Source organism: Hoplias malabaricus, chromosome 16 (genome assembly GCF_029633855.1).
Source record: "Hoplias malabaricus isolate fHopMal1 chromosome 16, fHopMal1.hap1, whole genome shotgun sequence".
NCBI lineage: Eukaryota > Metazoa > Chordata > Actinopteri > Characiformes > Erythrinidae > Hoplias > Hoplias malabaricus.
Genome location: NC_089815.1, coordinates 15,150,963 through 15,163,897, shown reverse-complemented (window position 1 = coordinate 15,163,897; position 12,935 = coordinate 15,150,963). Strand labels below are relative to the sequence as shown.

Genomic DNA, 12,935 nt, shown 5'->3' with positions numbered 1-12,935 from the left:
CAAAAACTACACCCTTGCGCATTCTTTTCTCATCGCCTTATGCCTGCTGAGTGGAATTATGCTGTGGGTGACAGGGAACTCTTGGCTGTGAAGTTGGCCATGGAGGCATTGGCTGGAGGGAGCAAAGCATCAATTTCTAGACTGAACAGATCACAAAAACTTGGCTTACATTCAACAAGCCAAGCGTCTGAATTCCCGTTAGGCCAGATGGACATTGTTTTTTGCCAGATTTGATTTTGTTTTTATCATATCGACCAGGTTCTAAAAACACTAAGCCTGATGCCCTCTCTCGCCAGTGGGACCCTCCATCCACTGTCCAACCAACTGAACCAATGATCCCTGAGACTTGCATCATTGCTCACCTATGCTGGGGACAGGAGACAGCAATACAAAATGCCCTCCAGAATGAACCAGATCCAGGTGGGGGGCCCCCAGAGCGGCTCTATGTCCCCACTTCAGTCCGGCCGGAGGTTCTACAATGGGGACATGCATCTCCTAGAACACGACCTAGAACACGACCGACAGGCTTACTCCACCCACTTCCTATACCTTCACGTCCATGGTCCCACCTCTCCTTGGACTTTGTCACAGGTTTGCCCAAATCCCAGGGCAACACAGTGATATTGGTCATAGTCGACAGGTTCTCTAAGGCCTGTAAATTTGTGGCACTCCCCAAGCTCCCGTCAGCCAAGGAAACTGCCAAACTGGTGCTACAGCACGTGGTCAGGGTCCATGGGTTCCCCACTGATTTAGTCTCTGATCGGGGCCCCCAGTTTGCTAGCAGGTTTTGGAAGGCCTTTTGCCAACTACTAGGAGCCTCGGTGAGTCTATCGTCGGGTTTTCATCCGCAGTCTAACGGCCAAACAGAAGGGGTCAGTCAAGACCTAGAACGTACCCTCCGGTGTCTTGTCTCCTCCAATCTGTCTTCCTGGGCTGATCACCTGATCTGGGCAGAGTACGCCCACAATACTTTATGGCACTCTTCCCTGCGTATGTCTCCTTTTGAGTGCCAGTTTGGTTATGACCCTCCAATATTTCCAGAGCAGGAGGTTGATGCAGGAGTCCCAGCTGCTGAGCAATTTGTTCGACGATGCCGTTGGGCATGGCAGAAAGCCAGAATTGCCCTCCGGGCCACCTCAACAGCCCAAAAGAAAGCAGCAGACAAGAGAAGACAACTTGGGCCCACCTTCCGGCCAGGCCAGCAGGTCTGGTTATCCACCAAAGATTTACCCCTTCGTGTTGAATCCCGGAAGCTGGCTCCGTGTTATGTGGGTCCTTTCAAGATCCTCTGCAGAGTGAACCCGGTCTCTTATTGTTTGCTCCTCCCTCATTCCATGCGTATCAACCCCACATTCCATGTTTCAAGCTTGAAGCCTGTACTTTGCAATACCCAAAGGGAGACAGAGACACTCTTAATTTGGGGCAATTGGTTCCACACACACCTCTGTGCTCAGTCTCGGGTTTCTCTTTTCAAACGAGAAAAACAAGATATAACCTGAGAAATACTCCGGAGCCAAGAAGGACTAAATCTAGAGGCAAGAACAGAGAAACAAAGCAAGAATTCTGTAAATATGAAGACAAATTAGAAGGAAAACAAAGTGGCCGTTCTTCGCGTCATTAATGTCCAAAAACACTGTTTAACACAGCAAAGCGCCTCCTTCACCTAGATGTTCTTATCTAGAACCTACTAAAACACATAACTGATATAAAATTAATTTTTTCTCGTTTTTTAACATTTTATTTAATACATTTTTAAAACGCTCATGTCCCATACATTGTGTTTAAAACATTCAGTTTAGACCTAGTTATTTGTTTTCACTGAATCCTAATTTGTAGTAATTAAAAAAATAGTTTAAAGCATGCAATTTTCAAGTAAGTAAAAGCAACAAAAACAAGCTAAAATTCAAGAAAGACTTATGTCCCCCACCTACCCCTGGAACAGAAGAAGAAATATTTCTGTGGTAAGACTCATAGGTGGTACTTGGAGGTTTTGGTTTGATAATGAATGGTACTCGGTCTTAAAAGATTGAGAACCACTGCATTATTCATTCATTATTTGTAACCACTTAGTTCAGGGTCGTGGTGGGTCCAGAGCCTGCCTCGAATAAACCCTGGAGGGAGCGCCAGTCCTTTACAGGGCAACACACACACACTCACACTTTTTGAGTCGCCAGTCCACCTACCAACGTGTGTTTTTGGACCGTGGGAGGAAACCAAAGCACCCGGAGGAAACCCACGTGGACACGGGGGGAATACACCACAGTCACCCTGAGCGGGAATTGAACCCACAACCTCCAGGTCCCTGGAGCTGTGTGACTGCAACACGACCTGCTGTGCCACCGTGCCGCCCCACCACTGCATTAGAAGATCCAAATTATGGATATGTTAGCATTGCACACAGTGACATGGGGACAGGAATGCCATCGTACACACCCTGAGAGCGAGGGTTTTGTGGCTAGGTGGTGCTTCAGAAACTGTCAGTGAAGTTTCCTTCAGCTGCTCTGGTTTCCCACAGTCCAAAAACATGTGTTGGTAGGAGTGTGTGATACCTTGTGATGGACTTGTGAAGCACTCTTAAGGGTGTGTTTCCTGCCTTGCACCCAATGATTCCAGGTAAGCTCCAGATTCACCAAAACCCTGATCAGGATTAAGCTGTTACAGAAGAATGAATGGATAAATATTTCACTGATTTTCCTGTGGCTACCAGTTTGAGAATAGCTGATGTAAAGTAAAAAACAAACAAATAAATAAAAGGAAAAAATCTATGTAAAGTATATGTAAAAAATCTATTGTCTATTTTCTGATATAACAAGTAAACATTAATACTAATCATGTCTTTCATTACTGATAATGTGTTTGGGGATTTTTTTGTTTTTGTTTTTTATTATTCATTAGGTAACCCCAATACCTGTGCCAGCACCACATCCTCAGTTCTTTCAATGTACTTTAAAGGAAATCAGGTGGCCCTGGTGCCAGGAACCCCCTGTTCTAAAAACCAAGGCTACTGTGATCACTTCCAAACGTGCCGCCTGCTGGATGCAGATGGCCCCATTGCCCGGCTGAAAAACTCCTTTCTGCACCTAAATGAGTTTGATGACTTGGCAGACTGGATGAAGGTTTGTTTTTGTCTGTTTTGTTTTTTCAACAAGCAATTTAATAGTTTATGAGCTGTAAAAAACACAACGTCAAAAAATTTGAGTGCATATGACATAATTATGTTATAATAATTAATGTATATTTAGGGTGTTACTTAGATGGTACTACCTCTGTCTTCCACATAACAGACTTGTCTGAGTCCCTGGCTATGCAGCAATATTGAACGTTTATTTATTTATTTATTTATTTTCAACACTAAGAGCTAGTACACATCATGTTAGTCATACATTTATTTTTTCTGTATTTGGCAGGCCCAGTGGTGGGTGATTTTGCTGGCCATTCTCACCATCTCAGCGGTGATGGCTGGCACTGTTTGTTTATTCGGACACACATTGGAGAGTGATGACACCACTCCATCAGCCTAAAAGCACGGACAAATCAAAAGAGTCAAAAACAAGTTTAGATCAAGTTTAAATCTCGTCTGATGCATTATGTTTAATGATCAAGCCAGGGAAAGTCTAATAATAATAATAGTCTAATAGTATTCGCCACAATACAAGGCCTGGACCTTTACTTATAGAATGAACACCCACTCACTACATGTACTTAAACTAGAAGAGATATTAATATATTTTAACTCTCTAGGATGCTTTCTCTGACTAGACACTATTGTACATCTGGATGTATTGTACTTTGGATAAAAGCATATACCAAATGCAGTATATGTAAATGTAAATTTATCAACAAAACACAAGTAGATATCTTTCCCAAATGATTCAGCCTAATACAGGGGTCTAACATCTCAACAGGATTTGCTCAACCATGGAAATGAAGATTTTTTTTCAGAGGAAGAAAAAGAAAAAATCTTCACCTGTTCATGTTTACCAGTAGAATCTTCCTTTTTGTATACTTGTCAATTCATTCATTCATTGTCTGTAACTGTTTATCCAGTTCAGGGTCACAACGGGCCCAGAGCCTACCCAGAATCACTGAGCGTAAGGCGGGATCACACACTGGAGGGGGCGCCAGTCCTTCACAGTGTGACACACACTGACACATTCATACCTATGGAGACTCCTCACTCCTAACAGTCACCCGGAGCAGGGCTCGAACCCACAACAACAGGACCCGTGTGACAACGACACTACCTGCTGCTCCACCGTGTCGCCCCTTGTCAATTCAAACCATTTTAAGGGAATTAATAATGAATGCATTTGGCCTTTGATGAATATGAAATAAAAGGGGCTGCCCTGGAGCAGCTGCACCAGTGTTGTATTTCAGTCTTATTTTCTGTTTGGTTTTGTATCTATCGTGGTTCTTACTTTCTCTTTTTTCATGATTTTGCTGTACTTTCTCTGTTCCATGTGGTTTTTTTTTTTTGTTTTTTTTTTTTAATTTTTGTCTCCTTGTGCTTGCCCTATCCATGCCACATTCAGACAAATAACCTAAGATCACCAAATGTTAGCAAGAGGGGTATAAAGCCCCTTCCTCATTTTGTATTGTGAGAAACTATGGCAAAACTTTCCTTTAAATTACATTCAAAATTGAAACACATTCCTTAAAAATGATATTTTCTTGTTTAAAAACAAACAAAAACATCGAATGATTTATGTTTTTTCCTTTGGATATGTTTTATTGTGAATGTGAAATGTTCCTTGGATGAAACATTAACACTAATAAAGAGAGCCTTTACACACTAGTGAAATATAACATACTCTGTTTATTACAATATCATTTTATACAGTGCATTGTGTATTAATATGATAAATGAAGGTGATCCAAATGGCAATTAGATCACTCCATCAAGCAGTCTTCATCATTAACACTTTCATTTTATAAAAATATAGAGGATGTGCATAACTCACATAGAGATAGGAAGAAACATAAACCTGGCATTGTAAAAGCCCAATGTACAAATATATACATTCAATAAATAATCTTGCTGTATTCATGGATATTATGTGGGGTCAAAATATGATACCTGCCTGGATTTGGATTGGATGGATTATCAAAACTAAATTTGGCTAATATTATTTTACACTATTGTGCTGATTGTCCCTTAAAAAAATTGGGCTTTTGGGATACTATTGGACAAGATATCAATAAAAAAATGTATAGTACTGATGAATTCGCAGTTTACCTATTAAAGCCACAATTGGGATTTTTGAATAAAAGCCTCTTAAAATAATGAATTAATAGTAAAAAACAGTTAAAACTTGTTTTATGTGGAATTTGAATGGTCAAATATACAAATGTACAATTATTTGTCATTTTACAATGTACAGTGAAACCATCCGTGGCAGTGAACAGACACAAAATAGTGCACTTGGGCAGTGAACAAAGGTCTCATTGGCATTTATACAAAAACTTTATGAATCTCTGTTTGTGGATTTAAATGTTGAATAAATCAAAAGTGGTCTGCACCTACAAAATTACGTGTGCCAGATACAATAACCAAATAAATTGTAAGTTATTTCATGATATATAACAATTAAAATATTTACAATAAAAATTCAGCTGAGATTATTTTGTCCAGTAATTTTGGTAGCAGAATGCAGTCACCAAATGCGGGCATTTATAATTTTCTGTGGCGGGACAAACAAAGAACTTTAGTGTCAACTAAAAGGTGAGTTTCAGTGGAAACCGTAAAGGTAGATTTCACAGTGCAACCAATAGTAAAAGTGAAGAAACATTTGAGTAAACTCCATTAAAGATCCCATTACTTGAATAATTCATATATTTTTAATCTTTCCCCTTTTTGTAACAATATTCAATGTAGCAGTGAGTCTTTCCTCTAACATGTCAATATGACCACTCTCTTTTACACATAAAGCCTGCCATCACATTATAACTTCACAGAGCATTTTCAGTTGCTTCATTGTGCTTAGGGAACACTCAGCATTTAATTTTGAAATCCAGATAGATGTCCAGGTCTAGTATGTTACTTATTGACAGGATATTAAAGATCCACACTGTGTTTCCCTCATGAAATCTAGTCTAATAAGGGACAGTGGTGTTTCAAATCTAAATAACACCTGTCAATTAAGTGCAGCTTAACGCAACACTGACTTGCTTTCTGCAAAAGCAGTGCATTATTTATTTATTACCCATGCTTTGGTTTGACCAAAGCAGACAGAGATTCAGTACACACGTTATAACAGTGTAACAGTTTACTTACATATAAGTACATATATATTGCATAACAATAAGTCTTCTATCTTTCATTTGAAAAAATATTTCAAAGCCAAATAGGATTGAATCCTTCCATGATTCAGCCATTGAATCAGAATATAAGCTTGATGGAAGGACATGAAATAGCATAACAGTTTTCCAGCTCACATTCTTGCTTTGCCCTGGGATCCAGTGATTTGTGATAATCGTATTTTCATGAATAATAAAATACTGAGCGTATTAAAAATGGCGTTTTTTTTTCTGTGTAAAACTGCTCAGCAGTTAAAAGAGTACAGTTCCTTGCAGGATGTGCTTATGGATGAGGATATTTTGTATTCATATATACTATTTCATTGGCAGTCTTAGGAATCAGAACATACAAACTGCAGGGTCTCTACCAGTCTAGTTCCCTGCAGGCTCCTCTTAGGCTCCAGCAAAAGTGCTGTTCTATTCTGTGCTCTTCTTGAATGAACTGCCATGCATCTTCAACTTGTGCAACCTGCCATCAATGTCCAAGCAAACAGTCAGAAAAACCATACATAAACAACTAGAAAAATATTTTTAAGTTAGTACAAACTCACAACATTGTGACTCAAGAAAATGTCAAGAACCTTTCATTTTTGTGGCTTGACTGGGCCTCTTTATCTTTCACAAAGACAGCAGCATCTCCTCCACGGGCAAGGTAGGAAAACTCACCTTTAGCAATGAAGATTACTCTGAAAAAGAAAACACACATTTTTTAGGATATTAGGCTTGTTATTCATTTCTTAACATTATAATTATTTGGAGATAAATGAATATTAAATAAAGTGCAGCTATAAAATGACTGTGTAGGTGCTCAATTCTCTTTGTTTGAAATACATAAATGAATAACAAATAACGGCTTACTTAAAGTGTCTACATACAGTGAAATCCATGTGGTAGAAAGTAGATTTACAGGGCTATCAATCTATATTAGTGTATACAAGCTATGTTATATATGATTACCTAGACTGTGTTTCTCCAGATTTGATGCGTAGTTTGCGGATGTGAAAGGTGTCAGGGCTCCACCATGGCCAGCTGATGAGAGAATCCTTCTCCCAAACCAGCTTCACCATCAGCAGTTCACCAATGTCCACATCCGTGGTCAGCAGGAAGGAGATGGTGGTGTTTGTGTTGAGAGCAGGCCTTCAGAATCACAGAAAATGTACTATTACCACATTGTATTATATATTTTTTTCCTCTAACTCCACTGGTATATGAAAATCATCTGAAAATATCTCAAAATGTATACATTTCTTTGTATGTTGATTTACACTCTGCATATTTAATCTAAATTTGAGAATATGTTAAAGCCATTCAACTTCATATCTTTTGACACTCTGGAAATTTCTTTCTGTGCACCATTTTTAGCAACACTTGTTTATCGAATCCCCTACCGAGACATTTAAATGTGTACATAAACTTACACTTACATAACATAGGGAATGTTTTCCTTCTCTCCAGAATATCCATACAGGGAAATCTTCATGGGTTGGTCGATATAGTTTATTGTTTTCTTACTGAAGAAATGAACTTTTACTTGGTAGTGGAAAACTATTTGAAAGACAAAGTTATTTTTAGAAGCAGTTCTGGTGGCATGTCCATTCTGAAAATACAGGCATGGAAACACCTGCAATGGCCATTACACAAAAAAAGATTTTTATGCAGCCATTGTGAGGTGTTCCCAAGAACAAAAAAAATGCTGTCCCCATAATTTTCTAGGCCTTTGTCACTGGCTGATCTCATGGTTATTTTTTGCAAACAAACTGACCTGTTCATCACAGAAGACTAGCTATTGCTGAATAACTTACCCTTTAATCATGTAACACACAACAAGAATAACAGATTAGTTTGGTATTTGGGTATTAAAACTGTTGTAAAAAGCCTGTGTCATAGGGAATGCAAGAAAAAAAAAATTTAGCCTTCAATTTCTTTAAAACTTTATTCAAGACCAGTTTTTTTGAGGCCTTACCTTTGTATGGCATCATATCTCTGGTCTTCATAAACATCTTGCTGTTCCTGCGGCTTCGCACCTTGGAGATATCATATCCCACCTTGTTGCAGCGATTCTTTCTACAGCTGAGACACACCCCCTTGTTGAAGGATTCCTTGGAGCTACAGCGGTAAGCCATGCTTTGCTGCTCTATGTTGACTAGTGAGTCAATGAAAAGGTGGATGGAGCGCTCGTGGGAACACTTCACAATCTGGTCCATGTCTAATAAAAAAGGAAACCACTGATGTACAACAAAAGTATGGATATGTAAACAAATAATGTAATAGTGAGAATCTGCTGTCTATATTTTCATATTCACATATTGTAAATAATTTAAGTAAGCCCTTTTAAAGGAACACTAGGTAAAATATGGGTATTTTGTTCTTGGGACTTCTCTCTAGTTCCTCTCTAATTCATATTTACAATAATGTACTAAATTCAATGGGGAGGGTTTCCTAACCTCCTCCAAAGTTTCAAAGGTTCCTTAGATGTTTGCATTCTCTACATTTTACATGTGTACTAACTAACAAGAACTCACTTCTTAATCCTGTGGTAGCCACCATCATCATGGTGTTCTGCAGATCACACCCTGGCTGGAAAGTTCCTCCATTGGGATAAATGTCCACATGGCCCACGGGTCTCTGGATGCCAATGCTGCGGTCAGGGGACCCACGGGTATTAGTGTGAAGTACATCAACAAATAGTGCATCATCAGGGGAAAGAGTGCTTTGTGCATCAGCATATTCAAAGCTTGGGCCAGCTGGGTCCAAACCTGGATGAAGTCAAAGACAAGAAAAGCCAAGTATTAGCAATCAATATTAGCAGTGCATGTATAACACCACAACAGATGAATTTTTATAGTCACATACCAAATTAACTCACCATAGCTTAACTGTATCCCTTACAATTTTAACTTGTTTAAACTGGTTTTAAAAAGTTTAAATCTGTGATTTTGAATTTATATTTACCTGTGATCCTGTGGACTTTATTTTGCGTGAGAAGCCCTGCTATTCCTGCTACATGAGCACCAAGACTGTAACCCAAGAGATGGAGCTTCTCCCAAGGGTATTCTAGTTCAGCCTTTCAGGAGCATACAAAGAGATTAAAGTTAGATCATTTAAATTCATGGACTGAATTAAAAATCAGCAATCACAATTTTTATTTGGTTTCTATTTTGAATGAATTTTCTATTTTTACTGGATTTGAAATTCATTTAGGGGAAATCCTTTAACATTCTTTCAAACCTTCTTTCAAATTTCAGGGTTCTTATCTGACATTATAAAACATTGTTAGGCATTGTTAGGACAGCCGTAATAAAGCCTATTATGGTTAAAGAATTAACCTCACAGCTGTATTAAATTGTAGTAACACTGACCTGTAACCAGTTGACAAACTTGGCCACATCTCTGCCTACAAGTTTGGTGTATGCAGCTGAGGTTGGGTAATGCTGCTGGGCTCGTGTGAGCCAGTCTACTACAATGACATTGGCTGTTGGCTCCCGCTCATACAGGGCTGTCACCAGCTTAGGAACCCAGCTCTCATACATTCCAGTGACCTGAGTGTAGGGCAGGCTATTTAGTGTTTGGAAAAACTCCTGAACATCCATTCATATTTACACTGAAAACAATATGCACAAGCTCTACAGAAAACATATCTGGATCCTTTCATTTGAATATATTACGGAAAATGTAAAATGTAGCCTGTGCAAACGGAACATATTTTTCCAATACAATACTTTAAATAAATAGAAACTTAAAAATAAAAGAAAAAAGTGCCATATTAGATGACGTGTTAATGTATATTCACTTAGTAAAGTGTATTAATTCAGAAATGCTAATTTTTGCACACAAAATACAATTCTACAACCCTGGGTAAAGTCTTGTGATTGACACTTACCGTCCATCCATGAATAACTACAAAAGTCTTGGTTTCTGGATTGAAATCACATGCTTTAATAGTGTGAAGCTGGCCAGGAACTATGTAGCACAAGTCATCTTCAGGTTCTTCACTGCTTCTTAGAGCAAACTTGGATTCAATATCACTAAAGTCCACCATCCAGTCTGTGGTGTTTGCTGTGATGTTACCTGTGCAAATTCGACAAGATTTATACCCCATTTTTTCAACCCCTCTGCTATATTAACCTCCATTAACTTGGATAGGATGTTTGAGGGGTGTTGTTGCCTCTTAATAATGCATACAAGAAAATGAGTTTTGAGAGCCATTGTTCAAATATCTATTTTATCTGTTATACCTACATAATGCAGTTATATAAAGAAATGTATGCATGTAAACTAAGCTTGCATGCACCAGGCCCTCTATTACACTCTCTTTCTGTCTTTTATTCAAGATCATGAGACCTACTGGTGAAATGCTGTCATGCTCCACTCATGTTACTGTTATTTCTGTTAATGTGCTGAATTTAAAATACTACAAATAGGTCAAATAAAGTGTGGTCTGTGCAAGAATCTTGACATTTTATATGTACGATATTTACATTTGTACCATGCAGAGGCTGTGCTATCTTCAAATTCAAGAACTTCAAGAAATATAAAAGCATATAATCTGCCTTGATTTCATGCATATATCAACATAATAATAAAGTCTCCTCCAGGTAATTACAGGGCGTTTATACAACGTATTAAGCTAGTTAAGGGCTAAGATGCAGTTTATCCCGGCGACATCGCATTGTGCTGCAAAATGCACCAGAGACTGAACTAAGGTTCACTGCAATCTGACCTCATAGAGCATATAGAATAGTTTATATCCTAGATCATCAAGCTAGTTTAGCGCATTGAGAAAAACTATAAACACAGGAGGAATACTTACTGAAAGTGGCGGTTTCAGATGTTGCTTCAACCGTTGGTTGAACTGTAGTAGCTAAGCTGAGGAAGGTTTTTGCAAAATGCATCCAAATAAAGAGTAATAAAGCGCTGTCTTTTCCCATGTTCTTAAGCTCTGAAAAACGTTAGTATTTAGTGGCTGTGAAGCGGTTTTACTCTAGTGAAAAGTAAGCAGCCCTGCAGTTGTCAGGGAGAGAAAAGTTCGTAGCGGTTCACTGCTGAGCTGCGTGATTTATACAGTCGAGCTGGGTGGGTTCAGATCAACTCGGAATGCTCCTCCTTATTCTCTTAATCCCGCCCCCTCAGTCGCAGAGCCGTTTACAATAGTGATAACGTGGACAACTGTTTCCTAAAGGGCTCGTTCACTTTTTTTGTCGGATACATAGTCATATGTAAAATTATAAACACCCCGAGTTATATGACAAAATAAAATTTTCATTTTCTGCAAAGCTTTTAATTGTTTGCTCATTCTTATAATACAGGATGGGCCAAAACCCATGTAGGAATGTGTGTTGTCTCATTTTCAATGAGAAAATCAATAAAACAAGAAATTTTTAATGAGCACACAAATTTCTGCATATATTTTTAACATTGTTAAAGTTTTAAAAAACCTAGCATTAACTCGTCCTGCCCAGCCCTCCCTGGTGAACATTTTATTTCAATAAAAAAAACACTGTTAATATAATCATTATTTATTTGAGATATGAGCATGTTACAAAGGCAAAATAATGTTTAATACGTATAATATAGTCAACAGGCAGTGTAGCTGTCACACAGCTCCAGGGTCCTGGAGTTCGAGCCCACTCCAGGTGACTGGGAGGAGTTTGGTATGTTCTCCCAGTGTCCGCAAGGGTTTCCCAGTCCCAGTCCAAAAATACATGTTTGTAGGTTGATTGGCCACTCAAAAGTGACTATTGGTGTGTGTGAGTGTATGAGTGAATGTGCGAGTGTGTCACCCTGTGATGGACTGCCCTCCAGGGTATTCCCATCTTGCACCCATTGATTCCAGGTATGCTCTGGACCCATTAAGACCCTGAATTGGATAACCTTTTACAAACAATGAATGAATGCATAATGTGTGTAATGTGTGTAATGCAGTGTGATGGAGAAAAGACTTGAGAGTTATTGGTGATAATTAGGGCACATTGTTCCAGTCTCCAAACACAATCTCTTCTCAAAAATACATTTGAGAAGAAAAAGTTGTTGAAAAAATGATGCGTCAAGGAGCTCAGTCCAGAAACACACACACACACACACAGAGGGAGAGAGAGAGAGAGAGAGAGAGAGAGAGAGAGAGAGAGAGAGAAGAGACCAGTTTTCTATGTATATAGCTTGAAATTCCTTATATAGTCTTGGTTTTCGTTTTGCTAACACAAATGAATGTTTCTAAACCAGTCTGTAATTTAATGATTCATAATATACTGTGTACCTGAGCTCATTAGAGCTGCAATTTATGATCATTTTGATAATTATTAATCTGCTGATTGGTTTTTAATGTCAATTAAAATTACTATTTTAAACAGAGCTTCAGTGTCCTGTGTATGCATTAAATTGTGATGATTGAATTGAGGTGTTGACAATGTTGCCCAAACAGCCTAACCACAAACTTTATTTTGCCAGCCACCATTACACTCCTCATATATGGACATAGCTTATCAAAAACAGCTTAAGTTGAACTCATTGTTTGGTAATGTTAAATTGGGAGAATCTAAAATGTGAGAGGAAGAGATACGTGGGAGAAAGAAGAATGAGGACTGAGAGAAAAAGTGAGAAAAAAGAGTGAAGAGGAACTGACAAGTGGAGGAATAACAATA

The 12,935-nt window shown here is 38.6% G+C and overlaps 2 protein-coding genes across 2 annotated transcripts in view; one reads left to right on the top strand and one right to left on the bottom strand.

Annotated features, from left to right (window-relative positions):
* Nucleotides 1-4,322, top strand: part of si:ch1073-396h14.1 (disintegrin and metalloproteinase domain-containing protein 10) — a 55,343-nt gene extending 51,021 nt beyond the window's left edge. Inside the window, exons 15-16 of the mRNA XM_066647220.1 lie at nt 2,896-3,116; nt 3,408-4,322. Of these exons, the coding sequence (XP_066503317.1) occupies nt 2,896-3,116; nt 3,408-3,521 (335 nt within the window). The 3' untranslated portion in view covers nt 3,522-4,322. The remainder of the gene's footprint in view (nt 1-2,895; nt 3,117-3,407) is intronic.
* A 142-nt stretch (nt 4,323-4,464) lies between these two features.
* On the bottom strand, nt 4,465-11,317 carry LOC136671514 (lipoprotein lipase-like). The gene is made up of 10 exons (XM_066647221.1): nt 11,108-11,317; nt 10,178-10,365; nt 9,657-9,836; nt 9,250-9,361; nt 8,820-9,053; nt 8,261-8,503; nt 7,722-7,842; nt 7,255-7,434; nt 6,879-6,983; nt 4,465-6,766 (listed from the first exon to the last, which is right to left on the bottom strand). Exons 1-10 carry the CDS (start codon nt 11,223-11,225, stop codon nt 6,715-6,717), a joined length of 1,533 nt encoding a protein of 510 aa, XP_066503318.1. The 5' UTR covers nt 11,226-11,317; the 3' UTR covers nt 4,465-6,714.
* Nucleotides 11,318-12,935: the final 1,618 nt, after the last annotated feature.

Bases quoted from the DNA above. Each gene is read 5' to 3' on its own strand.
- LOC136671514 (XM_066647221.1), bottom strand. From the start codon at position 11,225: ATGGGAAAAGACAGCGCTTTATTACTCTTTATTTGGATGCATTTTGCA. The intron at 8,504-8,819 runs GTGAGTTCTTGT...CTTTTTTATTAG, and splicing joins GGCTACCACAGGATTAAGAA to ACATGGACCAGATTGTGAAG. The intron at 7,435-7,721 runs GTAAGTGTAAGT...GTGATTCTGAAG, and splicing joins GAAAACATTCCCTATGTTAT to GCCTGCTCTCAACACAAACA.